The sequence below is a fragment of the Odocoileus virginianus genome, chromosome 29 (assembly GCF_023699985.2).
Source record: "Odocoileus virginianus isolate 20LAN1187 ecotype Illinois chromosome 29, Ovbor_1.2, whole genome shotgun sequence".
NCBI classification, from domain to species: Eukaryota; Metazoa; Chordata; class Mammalia; order Artiodactyla; family Cervidae; genus Odocoileus; species Odocoileus virginianus.
In genome coordinates, this window is record NC_069702.1 from 13,518,507 (window position 1) to 13,532,211 (window position 13,705).

General features: G+C 49.9%; 1 protein-coding gene across 11 annotated transcripts in view; it reads right to left on the minus strand.

The window, feature by feature from the left end:
• Positions 1-13,705, minus strand: part of C29H4orf50 (chromosome 29 C4orf50 homolog) — a 293,220-nt gene that overhangs the window by 135,547 nt on the left and 143,968 nt on the right. For 6 of the 11 annotated variants that reach the window (XM_070458138.1, XM_070458137.1, XM_070458134.1 and 3 more), the window contains exon 1: positions 1,236-3,711. Coding sequence is in view for 5 of the 11 variants with exons in the window: in XM_070458139.1 (XP_070314240.1) it covers positions 3,708-3,737; positions 4,876-4,920; positions 8,398-8,463 (141 nt within the window). In the remaining 6 variants the exon portion in view is untranslated. Of the gene's footprint in view, positions 1-1,235; positions 3,738-4,875; positions 4,952-8,397; positions 8,464-13,705 lie in introns of those variants that run through there. The other 5 variants (XM_070458139.1, XM_070458140.1, XM_070458141.1 and 2 more) reach the window with 2 other exon arrangements.

Sequence of the window (13,705 nt, forward strand, 5' to 3'; positions counted from 1 at the left end):
TGAGAGAAGGGGTGAGGTGTAAGGGTGTAAGAGTAGGAGTGAGGTGTGAGAGGAAGGGTGAGGTGTGAGGGGAAGGGTGAGGTGTAAGGGGAGGGGTGAGGTGTAAAGGTGTAAGGGGAGAGGTGATGTGTAAGAGGAGGAGTGAGGTGTAAGGGGAGGGGTGAGTGTGAAAGGAGGGGTGAGGTGTAAAGGTGTAAAAGGAGGGGTGAGATGTGAGGAGAGGGGTGAGGTGTAAGGGTATGAGGGGAGGGGTGAGGTGTGAGGGTGTAAGAGTAGGAGTGAGGTGTGAGAGGGAGGGTGAGGTGTGAGGGGAGGGTGAGGTGTAAGGGTGTAAGGGGAGGGGTGAGGTGTGAGGGTGTAAGAGTAGGAGTGAGGTGTAAAAGGAGGGGTGAGATGTGAGGAGGGGGTGAGGTGTAAGGGTGTAAGAGGAGGGGTGAGGTGTAATGTGGGAGGGGTGAGGTATGAGAGTATAAGAGTAGGAGTCAGGTGTGAGAGAACGGGTGAGGCGTGAGGGGAGGGTGAGGTGTAAGGGTGTAAGGGGAGGGGTGAGGTGTGAAATGAGGGGTGAGGTGTAAAGGTCTAAGAGATGGGGTGAGGTGTGAGGATAGGGGTGAGTGTAAGGGTGTGAGGGGAGGGGTGAGATCTGAGGGTGTAAGAGTAGGAGTCAGGTGTGAGAGAACGGGTGAGGCGTGAGGGGAGGGTGAGGTGTAAGGGTGTAAGGGGAGGGGTGAGGTGTGAAATGAGGGGTGAGGTGTAAAGGTCTAAGAGATGGGGTGAGGTGTGAGGATAGGGGTGAGTGTAAGGGTGTGAGGGGAGGGGTGAGATCTGAGGGTGTAAGAGTAGGAGTCAGGTGTGAGAGAAGGGGTGAGGTGTAAAGGTGTAAGAGTAGGAGTGAGGTGTGAGAGGGAGGGTGAGGTGTGAGGGGAGGGGTGAGGTGTAAGGGGAGGGATGAGGTACGAGGAGAGGGGTGAGGATGAGGAGTGGGATGCTGGGCACTTAATCACCATGGCATAGCGTGACATTCCTGTATCAGGAACTTGACCTGGGCTCTCTCTTCACCCCAAGTAGATCTGTTAGAAGGCAGGTGGTAAAGGTGGACCCAAGCCTGCTCCTTTCTGAGTGAAAGACTGACTTGGGTTCTGTAGCTCCTCTGCCCTGGAAACCACGCCCGCGCAGAAGATCAGCTGCCTTACTAAGCAACAACCACACCAGTAGCCCTGAGCCCTGTGCCTCACCTGGGCTCGCGGAGAGCTGTGGATGACCTCCGAGAACATGAGTATGCACCTGGTGCACCGCCAGAGCTCTGAGGCCTGCTGAGTACAGTGGCTCTTGTGACTGGGCCTGTCCCTGGCAGGAACCTTGGAGGCGATGCCTAGGACTGTCACAAGAAATGCTGGCTCTTGTTGAGGACTTTGGGCTCCTAAGCCAGGGCAGCTCCCACACCTGCCTGTGTAAGTCTCAGTCCCTTGCACCTGAACTTTCTCCTGGGGGCCAAAGAGAATGGCCCCTGGTCCCCTTTGGGCCATAAGGTCTCCTTTGAGGACAACTCCCACAAAGGTGTGGTCAATGCTGTCTGCTACAGCTCCTGACAGTGTCTAAGAGTCTTTGGGTCTAACTGTCTAGTTGTACCCATAGAAAACCTTTTGTGAGGTGCTGTGTGAGAATATCACCCCCATTCCACAGATAGACAAAATTAAGACTGAAGGGCAAGTATTTTGCCAAGTGTCCACTGCAGGGGAGTGGCAGGTCTGGGAGTGGACCCGGATGGGTCTGACATCAAAGCCACCATCGTTTGCATCCTCCTGTCTGAGTGGGAGAGCTGAGTAGACAGAAGTGTGGGGCAGGAGGGCAGGAGACCCCACGCTCCTGCAGTGGGGAGGCAATGGGTGGGTGCTCTGTGCTGTAGGTCCAGCTTCCCAGGGACCCTGCATGCCTCCTGGACTTGAGCTGCTAAGTGAGCAAAGCAAGGCTTCTCTGTGCTTCTCTGGCTCCAGAGAAAGTAGGTGTGCTTTTTCATTTTTGTTCGTTGTGTGGTCTACATTCCCATTGCTACCTGGAGTGCTCAGATGTCTGCTTTTTCCAAGCAGAGACATCAGTTCATTTGCTTTTGGTCGTCAGATGCTGGAAAGTCATGGGGCTGGTGTGGTGGTGCTTTGGGTTTAAATTTCAAAAGAGGAATGGTCGCTTCTCAACTGTCTTGGGTGTCTGTTTGCTTAGAGCCCCCAGTCCTTTGGTTTTGTTTGAACATCCCTCTCTGTCTGGCTGGATGCCCCTTCTGTGCTGAGATCCATGTTCTTCTCCATCCTTGAGTCTGTCCTTCTGAGAACTTTCAGCTCTTTTCTTGGATTCTCCTCCCTCCTCGATTCCTCCGGTGGCCTGAATTTCAGTCATTTAGGTTTTCTCCAAAGGTTATTCTCACTGGAAATTACAGGATTGCTCTTGCAGTCCAACAAACACAGAGCAGTGAATCTTTCCATCCTTGGGATCAAACCATCCTTGCCTTCAGGTGCTTCTCCCAATAAGATGCGGCTATCCTCTCCTTAACAGCCATTACCTTCTATTTCACTTGATCTATTTTGATTCCAAAAGTATTCCTTCCAAAAGTTTGTGAGGGGGCAGTCATATGAGCAGGTGTCTTCTCCTGGAGGTGCTCCCCCACCCACCCACTCACTGCAACAGCAACCAAAAGGGACTTTTCTTTTCCAGGATTCCCTCCGAGACTTGACTCCCACCAGCTGGTGTCCTGTCCTCCTGAGCTGCCCCACTCCATCCGTTCTCCTGAGAGGCTTGATGCAGAGGTGGGTCTCCTGAGGTCAGGAAGGGCTGCCTCCTTCTCTCCAGTTGTAAGAGAATGGACTTTGTCTCAGACCACAGCAGAACGAGCCTCGGTCCTCACAGGCACTCCAGGGAATCACTTCACAACACAGCATTTCTTCCTTGCCAACCCCTTGCAAATTACAACCCAGATGCAAGACAGCCCAAGGGTGGTCTGGGTGGGGGCTCTATCCACCTCTCAGTCCTTGTTCCACCATGGCCCAAGGTACAGTCAGGCTCTGGGACTTTCACTGTGTTATACCCACAAGAGTGATGGAGCCTGTGGCTTCCCCCTTGTAAATGTGAGGTCCTGGCATCCACTGTCCACAGTGGGTGAGGCTCTCTCTCTGGCCTCCAGCTGCTGAATCCAGCTGCACATGGACCTGGAGGGCTTTGGTGACCGGGTCTTGACTTTGCGTTCAGATCACAGGGACATTTTCGAGTCACTCTGGCTGACAGACTCTGGGATTCACAGGGCACAGTTCATGGAGACTATGTATACAGTCAGTGTCTAGCCGGGCACACACACCACGGCTGGGGAGGCATGCCGTGTGGGGACAAGGAAGCGGGTCTGTCCCCAGACACTGCAGCGGCTCTCCAATCAACCAGTTTCTAGTAATTGCACTTAGTTTCCTGGTATTTGGGTCTCTGCCCCTCGGGCTCTTGAAGGTGCCACAGCGGGGACTCAGATGTGGCCCTGAGCTTGACAAATTCCCCTTGGTCCCTGCAGAGCTCCTAAGCCCAACCCAGCCAGGACCCAGCCGTAGATCCTAAATGCCTCCCCTTTGGACTGTCATCAAGTATCCACAAATTCTGGTTTCAGTCTCTGGGCTTGGAATAGCTTGTTTTGCTGTTGAATTTTGGTTTGAGTGGGGTCGGGGTTGCCATAGGACTCAGTTTATTCCATAAGCTTTTTTTATATCCTGGAAAATTAAAAAACAATTGGAAATGACAAAAGAATCCAGGGTTAGGATGGCTAGAGAAGTCCCTGCTTATCTGCCCTCGCCTGTCCCCACTATTGTCCCGAACCTTCCAGCTGAGCCCACTGACGGACTTTCCCCGACAATCCAGGAAAAGAGGAAACGGGGTTCAGATGGCCTGTCCTCCTGCACCCACCCCAACCTGCTATAGTGACCCTCACTCTGATCTGATGAGACCCGGGGTCTTTCCTTTGCTTGCCACACAAGCACTGAATGAACATCAGTCACGTGCCAAATGCTGTCCTAGGGCCGGGGCACAGAGGACCCGAGGAAAAGTCCTTGGGTGCAAGGGTTGGGCATCGGGCAGGGACACAGTGTCTGAGCTCAGTCTGTGGGTCCAGGCAGCTGGTGGGCTGTGGGAATCCCCGGAGCTCAAAGGGCCCTCACCTTGGCTGGACTCGGGGGGCAGAACTCTAGATTCCAGGGGCCTTGGCAGTCCCCAGTTCGTGGTGGGCACTCAGAACAGGGAGAAAGGGGGTAGGCCTGGGTGTCAAAGCAGGAACTCATTGTGGGACAGGCAGGGTCCAATGATTAGAGAAGGACCAGCTGCTGGGATGGCATCAAAACCAGATCTGGGGTCAAGGGTCAGGGCAGGGGGAGAGGTAAGGGGCTTGGGATCTTTACACAGTCTTCCTGGGCATTTTGTATGCAAGTCATAGACTCCTGAGGACCCCTGACCTCAGAAGCCAACTCTTTGGTGAATTTACTGGCCCACAGGAAATAGCGAGCCTATAGTGGACCGTATGGTGAATTAACTGGTTCACAGGCGATAGAGAGAACCAAAAACCAAAGCCAAACAGAGAGGACCTTTGGCTAAAACCATAACCACCTTTTCAAGATGAACTAACAATAGGGTGACAACCAGGTCTCCACTGTCCAACCTTATTCACTGAGAACTCCCCAATCTCCCTCCCAGGGGTGGAATGTGCCAGCGGCCCCCGGATGCCTCTAGCCCAGTGGGCCTGACATTGAGCAATCTATCACAAGGCCACCTTCCATGTTGCCTAAAGGAATGTCACAGTCAGAGCTGGGAGGAAATCTCCGTTTTAGAAAATATGAGTGAAAATGAAAGGATACCAACCCGAGTTCTTGGCTCACTGAAGTCATCAAGGCCACAGAATGAATGCTAGTGAGAAAAACAAAAAAAGGAACAAAAACTATAAAATAAGACCAAAAGAAAATGAGGAGGGGGGGAAGAAAAGAAAGAAAGATGTAAGATATGTAGTATGGAACTCAATGACAGCATTTCACAAGAATTAGGGCACTTGGGTTGGGTTTGGAAAGAGACACAGGAAGTCAGTGGGCTTTAGAAGCTGCTTCCACCTGAGAAACCCGTTCTGTGGGTTTCCCCACACGGTCCGCAAACATCTGGCTAACACAGATTGGGGAGATGTACACCGTAGTGAAAGTGTTAGTCGCTCAGTCATGGCTGACTGTTTGTGACCCCATGGACTGTGCAGCTTGCCAGGCTCCTCTGTCTATGGGATTTTCCAGGCAAGAATAAGGGAGTGGACTGACATTCCTGGACCAGGAATTTTTGGTGCTGGGGTGTGGCTTTCTTAAAGAATATAGCAGGATAGTATATATCCAGGAAGAACCTTCTAATGGTCATGGTTGATGGTCCCATCAAAGGCTGGGCATGACATGCATACAAAGATCAAGGAAGATTCCACCCAGGTCCCAGGTCACCCAGTCCCATCAGAAGACAAACAGAACCCTCCCCCACTCCCCCATCCCTGCCAGGGCCCACTCTTCCAAGAGATTCATTGTTTAAAATCTTTTATGCCATTGGCTTTTCTGCTTTAAAAAGAAAAAAAAAATATCAGGAAAAAAAGTGGCCCTAAAGGAGTGAAAAATTGTACAGGTCAGTTTGAAAGTAGAGATCTTCCTTAGCTTATTTACGACTTGATTTATTCAAAAAGAATGGCTGGTGATTCTTTTTGGAGATTAGGTTAAGAGAAACATGCCTGAATATTATCTGAGGTGTTTGAAAATAATTCATTGTTTTTTCCTAAAATCTCAAGGTAATAGCTCTCCTAAATTGTTACTGAAAAAATGAACATCCAGACAGCCAACAAGTTTTAAACATATTTTAGAATCACTGAAGTTAAAGCTAAAAGTTAAAGCTAGAAGGGACATTTAGTATCATCTACAGGGGGAAACTGAGATCTGAGGATGGCAAGGTCCTTACCAAGACCACCCTGTGGCATGTGGCCGGGAAAGAGTTCCTGACCGCTGACCATGGTGGTTGGAGTTATTTTTCACCAGCTCAGGCCAATAGTGTCCATGGGGAAATCCTTGAAGTATCCTTGAGACCCCCGGGGCTGCTCCAGTCCATGGGGTCACAAAGAGTCCGACAGACTGAGTAGCTAATATTTTCACTTCAACTTATCATTAGGGCTTCCCAGGTGGCACTAGTGGAAAAGAATCTGCCTGCAATGTATGCAGATTCTGGTTCGATCCCTGGGTCAGGGAGATTCCCTGGAGGAGGGCGTGGCAACCCACTCTGGTATTCTTACCAGGAGAATCCCCATGGACAAAGGAGCCTGGTGGGCTAGAGTACATTGGACACGACTGAGTGACTAACACTTTTGCTTTCACTGGCTGCTCAAATAACCTCAGAGGTTGTGTGGGTGGGTGGGGGGAGTGATGAGCAGCTGTCTGATGGGGACTCTGCTGCGGCTTAGTTGTTTCAGTCGTGTCCGATTCTGTGCGACCCTGTGGACCATAGCCGCCAGACTCCTCTGTCCATGGGGATTCTCCTGGTAAGAATACCAGAGTGGGTGGCCATGCCCTCCTCCAGGGAATCTTCCTGACCCAGGGATCAAACTTGAGTGTCCTGCATTGCAGGCAGATTCTTTACAGCTGAGCCGCCAGGGAAGCCCTATGGGGACTCTAGTAAAGGTGAAAGTCTCTCAGTTGTGTCTGACTCTTTGAGACCCCATGGACTACAGTCCATGAAATTCTCCAGGCCAGAATACTGGAGTGGGTAGCCTTTCCCCTCTCCAGGGAGTCTTCCCAACCCAGGGATCGAACTCAGGTCTCCCATATTGCAGATGGATTCTTTACCAGCTGAGCCACAAGGGAAACCCGGGGACTCTAGAGGTCTGCTTAAACCAAATTCCTAGCGGGTTTCCAGGGCACTGGCAGAACGGGCCCAGATCCTCCAGCCGTTACCCTCTGCTGCCCCCGTGAGGACACGGTCGGTTGTGCAGGCTGGGAGGCTCTGGGGCTCCAGGTGTGGGAGGGAAGACACTAGGAGGCTGAGTTAATCTGTGTAAAAGCTGACTTTTAGGAGGGAAAGCTGGTGCAGCATCTGAAGAGCTGCTCCATCTCTTTGGGTCATTGTGTTGACTCCCTCTAGAAAGGGTGAGCTGTCAGCCCGTTTGCAGACAGCCCTGAGTCTGCCCTCCGGCGGCTTTCGTGACTGGCCCTACTCCGTCCATGGAATGAGTCAGCTTCCTCTCTCCAAAGATCAGCCTCAGAAACCTGAAGCCCAGAAATATCCTTTCCCCATCTTGTTTTCCAGGGTGGCAGCACATCACCCCTCAAGCTTTTCTGTGGCACGCTGTCCCCAGTAGACACCCCCCACCCCAAGTTGGTGTCAGAGTCCATCACCTATTCCCAAACACGAGTTAGCTCTACAACATAAAATATGCAATTGTGGATTTTCTGTGTAAGTGTGTTTGTGTGTGTATATTAGTCGCTCAGTCATATCCGCCTCTTTGTGACCCCACGGGCTGTACAGGCTCTCTGTCCATGGAATTTCCCAGGCAAGAATACTGGAGTGGGTAGCCATTCCTTTCTCCAGGGGATCTTCCTGACAACCCAGGGATCAAACCCAGGTCTCCCATATTGCAGGCAGATTCTTTACTGCCTGAGCCACCAAGGAAGCCTGGGTTTTCTACTCATCTATTCCTCATCCTGCAAACATTTGCTGATGCCCTATTTCATGCCTAGAACTGTCTTGGATAAAGAGATAAATAAAAGCTGGTCCCTGAACTCAAGGAAGTCCTGGTCACTGGGCAGATGAACAGGAAGTGGTGAGTGCCCTGACAAAGATGCCATGTATATGGACTCATTTATCTGTCTGGACCAGCAATGTGTGGTGGGGGCACTGGTGGGGTGACTGTGGAATCCCTGGAGATCCGGGTTATCCCTCCCCAGCTGTGGGATTGTGGACAAGTGTTTGAATCTTTCTCAGGCTCAAGTGTCCTCACCCATAAAGTGGTGACAACCATAGGGGCCAGTGAGACTGGGCATCAGCCTCACTTCCTGCTGGAAGGAAGAGACTTCCCTGAAGGGAAGAACACTCACTGGTTCTCGGCATAAATGCCATTTAAGGGGAATGAACCCAATGTCTTATGGCTCATGAAGAAGGTCACCTCACTCTTCCCAGTGAGGTAGTGTCAGAGGGGTTCAGACTTTCTTCCCTAGAAAAGCACTTATTTCTTGGGACTGCCAGTATGGGGGACACGGGCAGAGAAGAGACGGCTGAAGACAGAGCCTGTTATTTAGGTTTCATGAAACTGACAGAAGAGAATATTCCATGTGAGCAGTTCATGGAAAGAAGCCAGGGGCTTGTACGAGCTCACACCCCTACCTTTTCCTCCAGTTCTTTCAGGTGTCGCTTCTGGATTTCCAGCTTATCCTCCAGTTCTCGGACTCTCTGCAACACATTAAGTTCTGTATCAGAAAAAGTAAATTTTCCAGGTTCAAATCTTACTCTTTATCGTTTATCTGGTGTAGCGTGAAGCAGCGACTCATTGGAAAAGACCCTGATGCCAGGAATGATTGACGGCAAAAGGAGAAGGGGGCAGCAGAGGATGAGATGGTTAGCTAGCATAACTGACTCAATGGACATGAGTTTGAGCAAACTCTGGGAGATAGTGGAGGACAGGGAAGCTGGGCATGTTGCAGTCCATGGGGTCGCAAAGAGTCAGACACAACTTAGCAACTGAACAACAACAACAGTAAGCAGCTTAACATACAAACACTAAGTGGGTAACTCGACTAACTCTTATACACGGACAGGCTTGTCTCTCCACCCCCTAAATCAAGACCAAGGGCCCCTTCAGCACTCAGGAAGCTCCCTCAGGCCCGCATGCAACTCTATTCTGACCTCTCTCACTAAAAGTAGATTTTTGCCTGTTCTTGAAATGCATGGAAACAGACTGCACTCTTAAGGCAGGATCTTTAGAAAACATAAACATCAAGATGAGACCAAGACTCGGAGGTGTCTTTTGGACAGGTCAATAAAGCTCATGGATTTGAAGCAGCACCAAATGACATGTCCAAGATTTATTTAGCTGGAGCCTGGGAGCTGGGGCAGAGGAGATGAGTGTTGATGGGGGGCATGGCTGGAGCATCCACCCAGGTTCTTAGAAGGTTTAAGGATGACAAACTGTCCCCGTGAGCCTGGGACATTCCTGGTTTTAGCAATGAAAGTCCAGAGTCTTGAGAAATTCATCAGTCCTGAGCCAACAGGGCGAGCTGGCCACCTGCCTGGCTCTGCACCTGCTGAATGCTCCCTGGGCTGCACACCCACCCCAGCGGTTTATCAATCTGTTCCTTCCAGTTCCAGGCAGCACCTCACAGGAGTCCTGGCAGGTATGACCTTTTCCAGTTTGTCATGTGTCCAATAGCGCTTCATCACCCGAGAGGGTTGATATGCCCAGACAGCTGCTAGAATCGCCAGTCCTGAATGCAAATGGACACCTCATTCCTTGGGAGAAGGCTGTCGGACTGAAGGCCAGGCGATTCACATCAACCCGAATTAAGCATGTAGACCCATCCTCAGGCCTGAAGAAACCTTCTGCCCAGATTCCTAAACTCAGATCAGCATCACCTGGAGGCCCTGTGGATCCCCGGGGCCCTGCCCCAGGGTTGTCGACTCATCAGTTCCAGGGTGGGGCCTGAGAAGCTGTGTTCCCCACAGATTCCCAGGTGATAGGAATGCTGCTGGTCTGGAGACCCCACTCTGAGAATCACCACTGTGGGCACATGTGCCCACTCAACAGGTATGATTCAATGGGCCCCGTGCCCACTCAGCAGGTATGGCTCAATAGAGGCCTGGGGCCTCGAGGGGTTTGTGGTCCATCAGGTCCAGACAATGGAATTATGCAAATACATAGATGATGCCCTGGATAAATACAGACGTCACAGAGAAAATCAAGTGGGGTAGGGAAAGGGAAGGGGTGTTATTTTATATGGGGACTCAGGGAAGGTCAAGTTTGAGCAGAGAGGTGAGGGGGGTAAGGAATTGAGGTGTGGGCTGGGGGGCCTGGAGGAGGCACAGAACCCAGCCGATGGTGGTTTTCCAGATGCAGGAAAGGGGAAGGATATCCAGGCAGAAGGAATGATGTATACGTGCAGGGAGCTGAGGGTGCCAGGGGGCAGAGGGTCTGTAATGTCCTGGTGAGGAGCTTGCAGATTTAGGGGTGTCATGGGGAGTCTGTGAAAGGTTTTAAGTAGGTAAATAATGAGATTTTGATTTTGGAAAGATCACACTGGCAGCAAAACAGAGAGTGGATTGATAAGCAAGTTAAAGACGCACAGTTGTGTCCAACTCTTTGCGACCCCATTGACTGTATAGGCCATGAAATTCTCCAGGCCAGAATAGTGGAGTGGGTAGACTCTCCCTTCTCCAGGGGATCTTCCCAACCCAGGGATCAAACCCAGGTCTCCCGCATTGCAGGTGGATTCTCTACCAGCTGAGCCACGAGAGAGGCCTGACTCATAAGGAAAAGACACGACAAAAACCTTCACTTAGATATGTGACCTTGGGCAAATAACTCAGCCTCTCTGGCCTTGGTTTCCTTATCTGTAAATTGGGAGTCATAGTGTTGCCCACACCTGATGATTTAGAAAGTGAATCTGCCAAGTGCTTAAGGTAAAGTTGGCAGAGTATGTGCTCTATAAAGGAGACCGATTTTGTTTCTAATCCTCTTCCACCTGAAGGAGTCAGTGACAGATCCTCAGAGATTCCCTTGCAAGGTGGGGATCACCTAAGAATGAGCACAAACTCAGCTAGACTCTGGTTTGGATCCCGGGCCCCAAATTTACCAACTGGTGGACTTCCGGTTGTCATGTAATCAATTAATCTCTCTGTGGAATTCCTCTTCTGTAATAACTGAACAGTGACCCTGTGACTCTGGGGGTGAAATGGGCACCCAGGGAACAGTGCCTTGTAAACCACAATGCCACATGGAGGGGGGGACAACCTCTTACAGTTTTCGAAGGATTTGCAAAAGTCTCCCAGGAACAACTTCTGGGCTTTGAAAATCAGTCTGAGTTCCTTTGTATCATTTTTTTAGATTCCACATGTAAGTGATGTCATGTGGTATTTGTCTTTCTCTGTCTGAGTTATTTCACTCTGTACGATAATCTCTAGGTCCATCCACACTGCTGCAAATGACATTATTTCATTCTTTTTTATGGCTGAGTAATATTCCATTATATGTATGTACCACATCTTCTTCATCCGTTCCTCTGTTGATGGACTCTTAGGTTGCTCCCATGTCCTGGCTATTGTCAACAGTGCTGCTACGAACATAGGGGGTGCATGTATCCTTTCAAAGTATGGTTTTCTATGGATATATGTCCAGAATCGGAATTGCTGGGTCATATGGTAATTCTATGTATAGTTTTTCAAGGAACTTCCTTACTGTTGTCCATAGTGGCTGTACAATTTACATTACCACTAACAGTATAGGAAGGTTCCCTTTTCTCCATCTCCTCCCCAGATTTATTGTATATAGATTTTTTGACAATGGCCATTCTGACAAGTGTGAGGTGATACCTCATTTGCATTTCTCTAATAATTAGTGATGTTGAGCATCTTTTCATGTGCTCTTTGGCCATCTGTATGTCTTTGGAGAAATGTCTATTTAGATCATCTGTCCATTTTTTTTAACTTACTTACAAAACAGAGACAGAATCACAGACTTTGAAAACAAACTTATGGTTACCAAAGGGAAAAGTTGGGGTGGGAGGGATAAATGAGGAGTTCGAGATTAACATATGCATATGAAATATATCATCAACAAAGACCTACTGTATAGCACAGGGAACTCTACTTGACATTATGTAATAATTTATATAAGGAAAGAATCTGAAAAAAGTGGATATATGTATATATAAAACTGAATCACTTTGCTGTACTCCTGAAACTAATACAACAATATAAACCAACTATACCCCCAGTAGTCACGTATGGATGTGAGAGTTGGACTAAAAGGAAAGCGGAACGCAGAAGAATTGATACTTTTGAACTGTGGTGTTGGAGAAGACTCTTGAGAGTCCCTTGGACTGCAAGGAGATCCAACCAGTCCATCCTAAAGGAGATTAGTCCTGAGTGTTCATTGGAGGGACTGATGTTGAAGCTGAAACTCCAATACTTTGGCCACATGATGCGGAAAGCTGACTCATTTGAAAAGACCCTGATGCTGAGAAAAATTGCGGGCAGGAGGAGAAGGGGACGACAGATGATAAGATGGCTGGATGGCATCCCCAACACAATGGACATGGGTTTGGGTGGAGTCCGGGAGTTGGTGATGGACAGGGAGGCCTGGTGTGCTGTGGTTCATGGGTTTGCAAAGAGTCAGACACAACTGATCGACCGAACTGAATACCCCCAATATAAAGTAAAAATTAAAAAAAAAAAGATTAAGTGAAAAAAAAAAATCTTTATCTAAAAAGAAATCAGCCTGAGAAGCTGACTCTCATTCTAGTCTTTCATGACTTTTTGAAAAAAACAACCAGGGTTGGCCTCTCACCTGGTTATGGGAGGCTGGAAGGGGCAGTGTTTAAGAGTTTTGCCATCTAAGGACATGTATTTACATCCCAGCTCTGCCACTTCCTGGCTGTGTGACTTTGGCAAGTTGCTTACCCTCTCTGAGCCTCACTCACTTCACCTGTGAAACTGTGTCAATGGCCCCCACTCAGAGGGCTGGTGTGACCATCAATGAAGCAACATTTATGGAGCCTCCTCTAAGTGCCAGCCCTGGTCTGTTTCCCTGCACTGGAATATAAGCCTCAAGGGGGCAAGTGCTGTGTCTCCAACCCAGAGAACAGTGCCTGGTATGCAGATGTTAGAAAAGTTACAAATGGAAACAGTGTGACATGGAGCAGGAAAAGCTGGTGAGAGAGGCAGCTGATGCATTTGTAGAGGTGAGCACAGGGTCCAGGAGTGTCAGAATGTCAGGTTAAGCAACCCAGACTTCATCCTCTGGGCAGTGGGGAGCTAGGATGGGTCTTTGGGGAAGGGTGGTGCTGCACTGTGTTAGGAAGGCTTCTAGGGTGCAGTGGATGGGTTGGCAGGGACAGGGGTTGTGGGGTTTCGAAGGGATAGGACAAAGCAAGTTGACATGAATGGATTAACTCCAATCTTCACTACAGCAGAACATGGTTCAAATGTGCCAAATGAGTCTGTTGAGAAAGGGGCCATGTGCTGATTGATTTTTTTTGCCCTCTGTATCCACTTTTCCCCTCAGTTAATAGCACTTGAAAAATAAAACGTCCAGAATAAAACGTCCATAGGGGTCACACTGGAGACGTCACTGCACCCCATGGGCTAGATGCAGGCAAGACAGACCGGTGCAGCCCACGGCAACCTGGGATGTGTCCTTCTGGTCAAATCAGGCATCCGGTGCCCCAGGCTGGGTCAGACACGGCCGAGTGCTGCCGGAGCCCGTGACGGTGCTGTGCTGTGCTGTGCTATATTGTGTCCTGCTCTGAGAGTGGTGTGTTGTATGTGTTGTGTGTGCTGCAGCTCAAGGTGCTCAGCCAACACCTAGCACGTGCCAGACATCAGACGGCTCAGGGGCCACACCCATCAGAGGCGGGTCGCTCAGGGGCCACGCCCATCAGAGGCGGGTCGCTCAGGAGCCACGCCCATCAGAGCCGGCTAG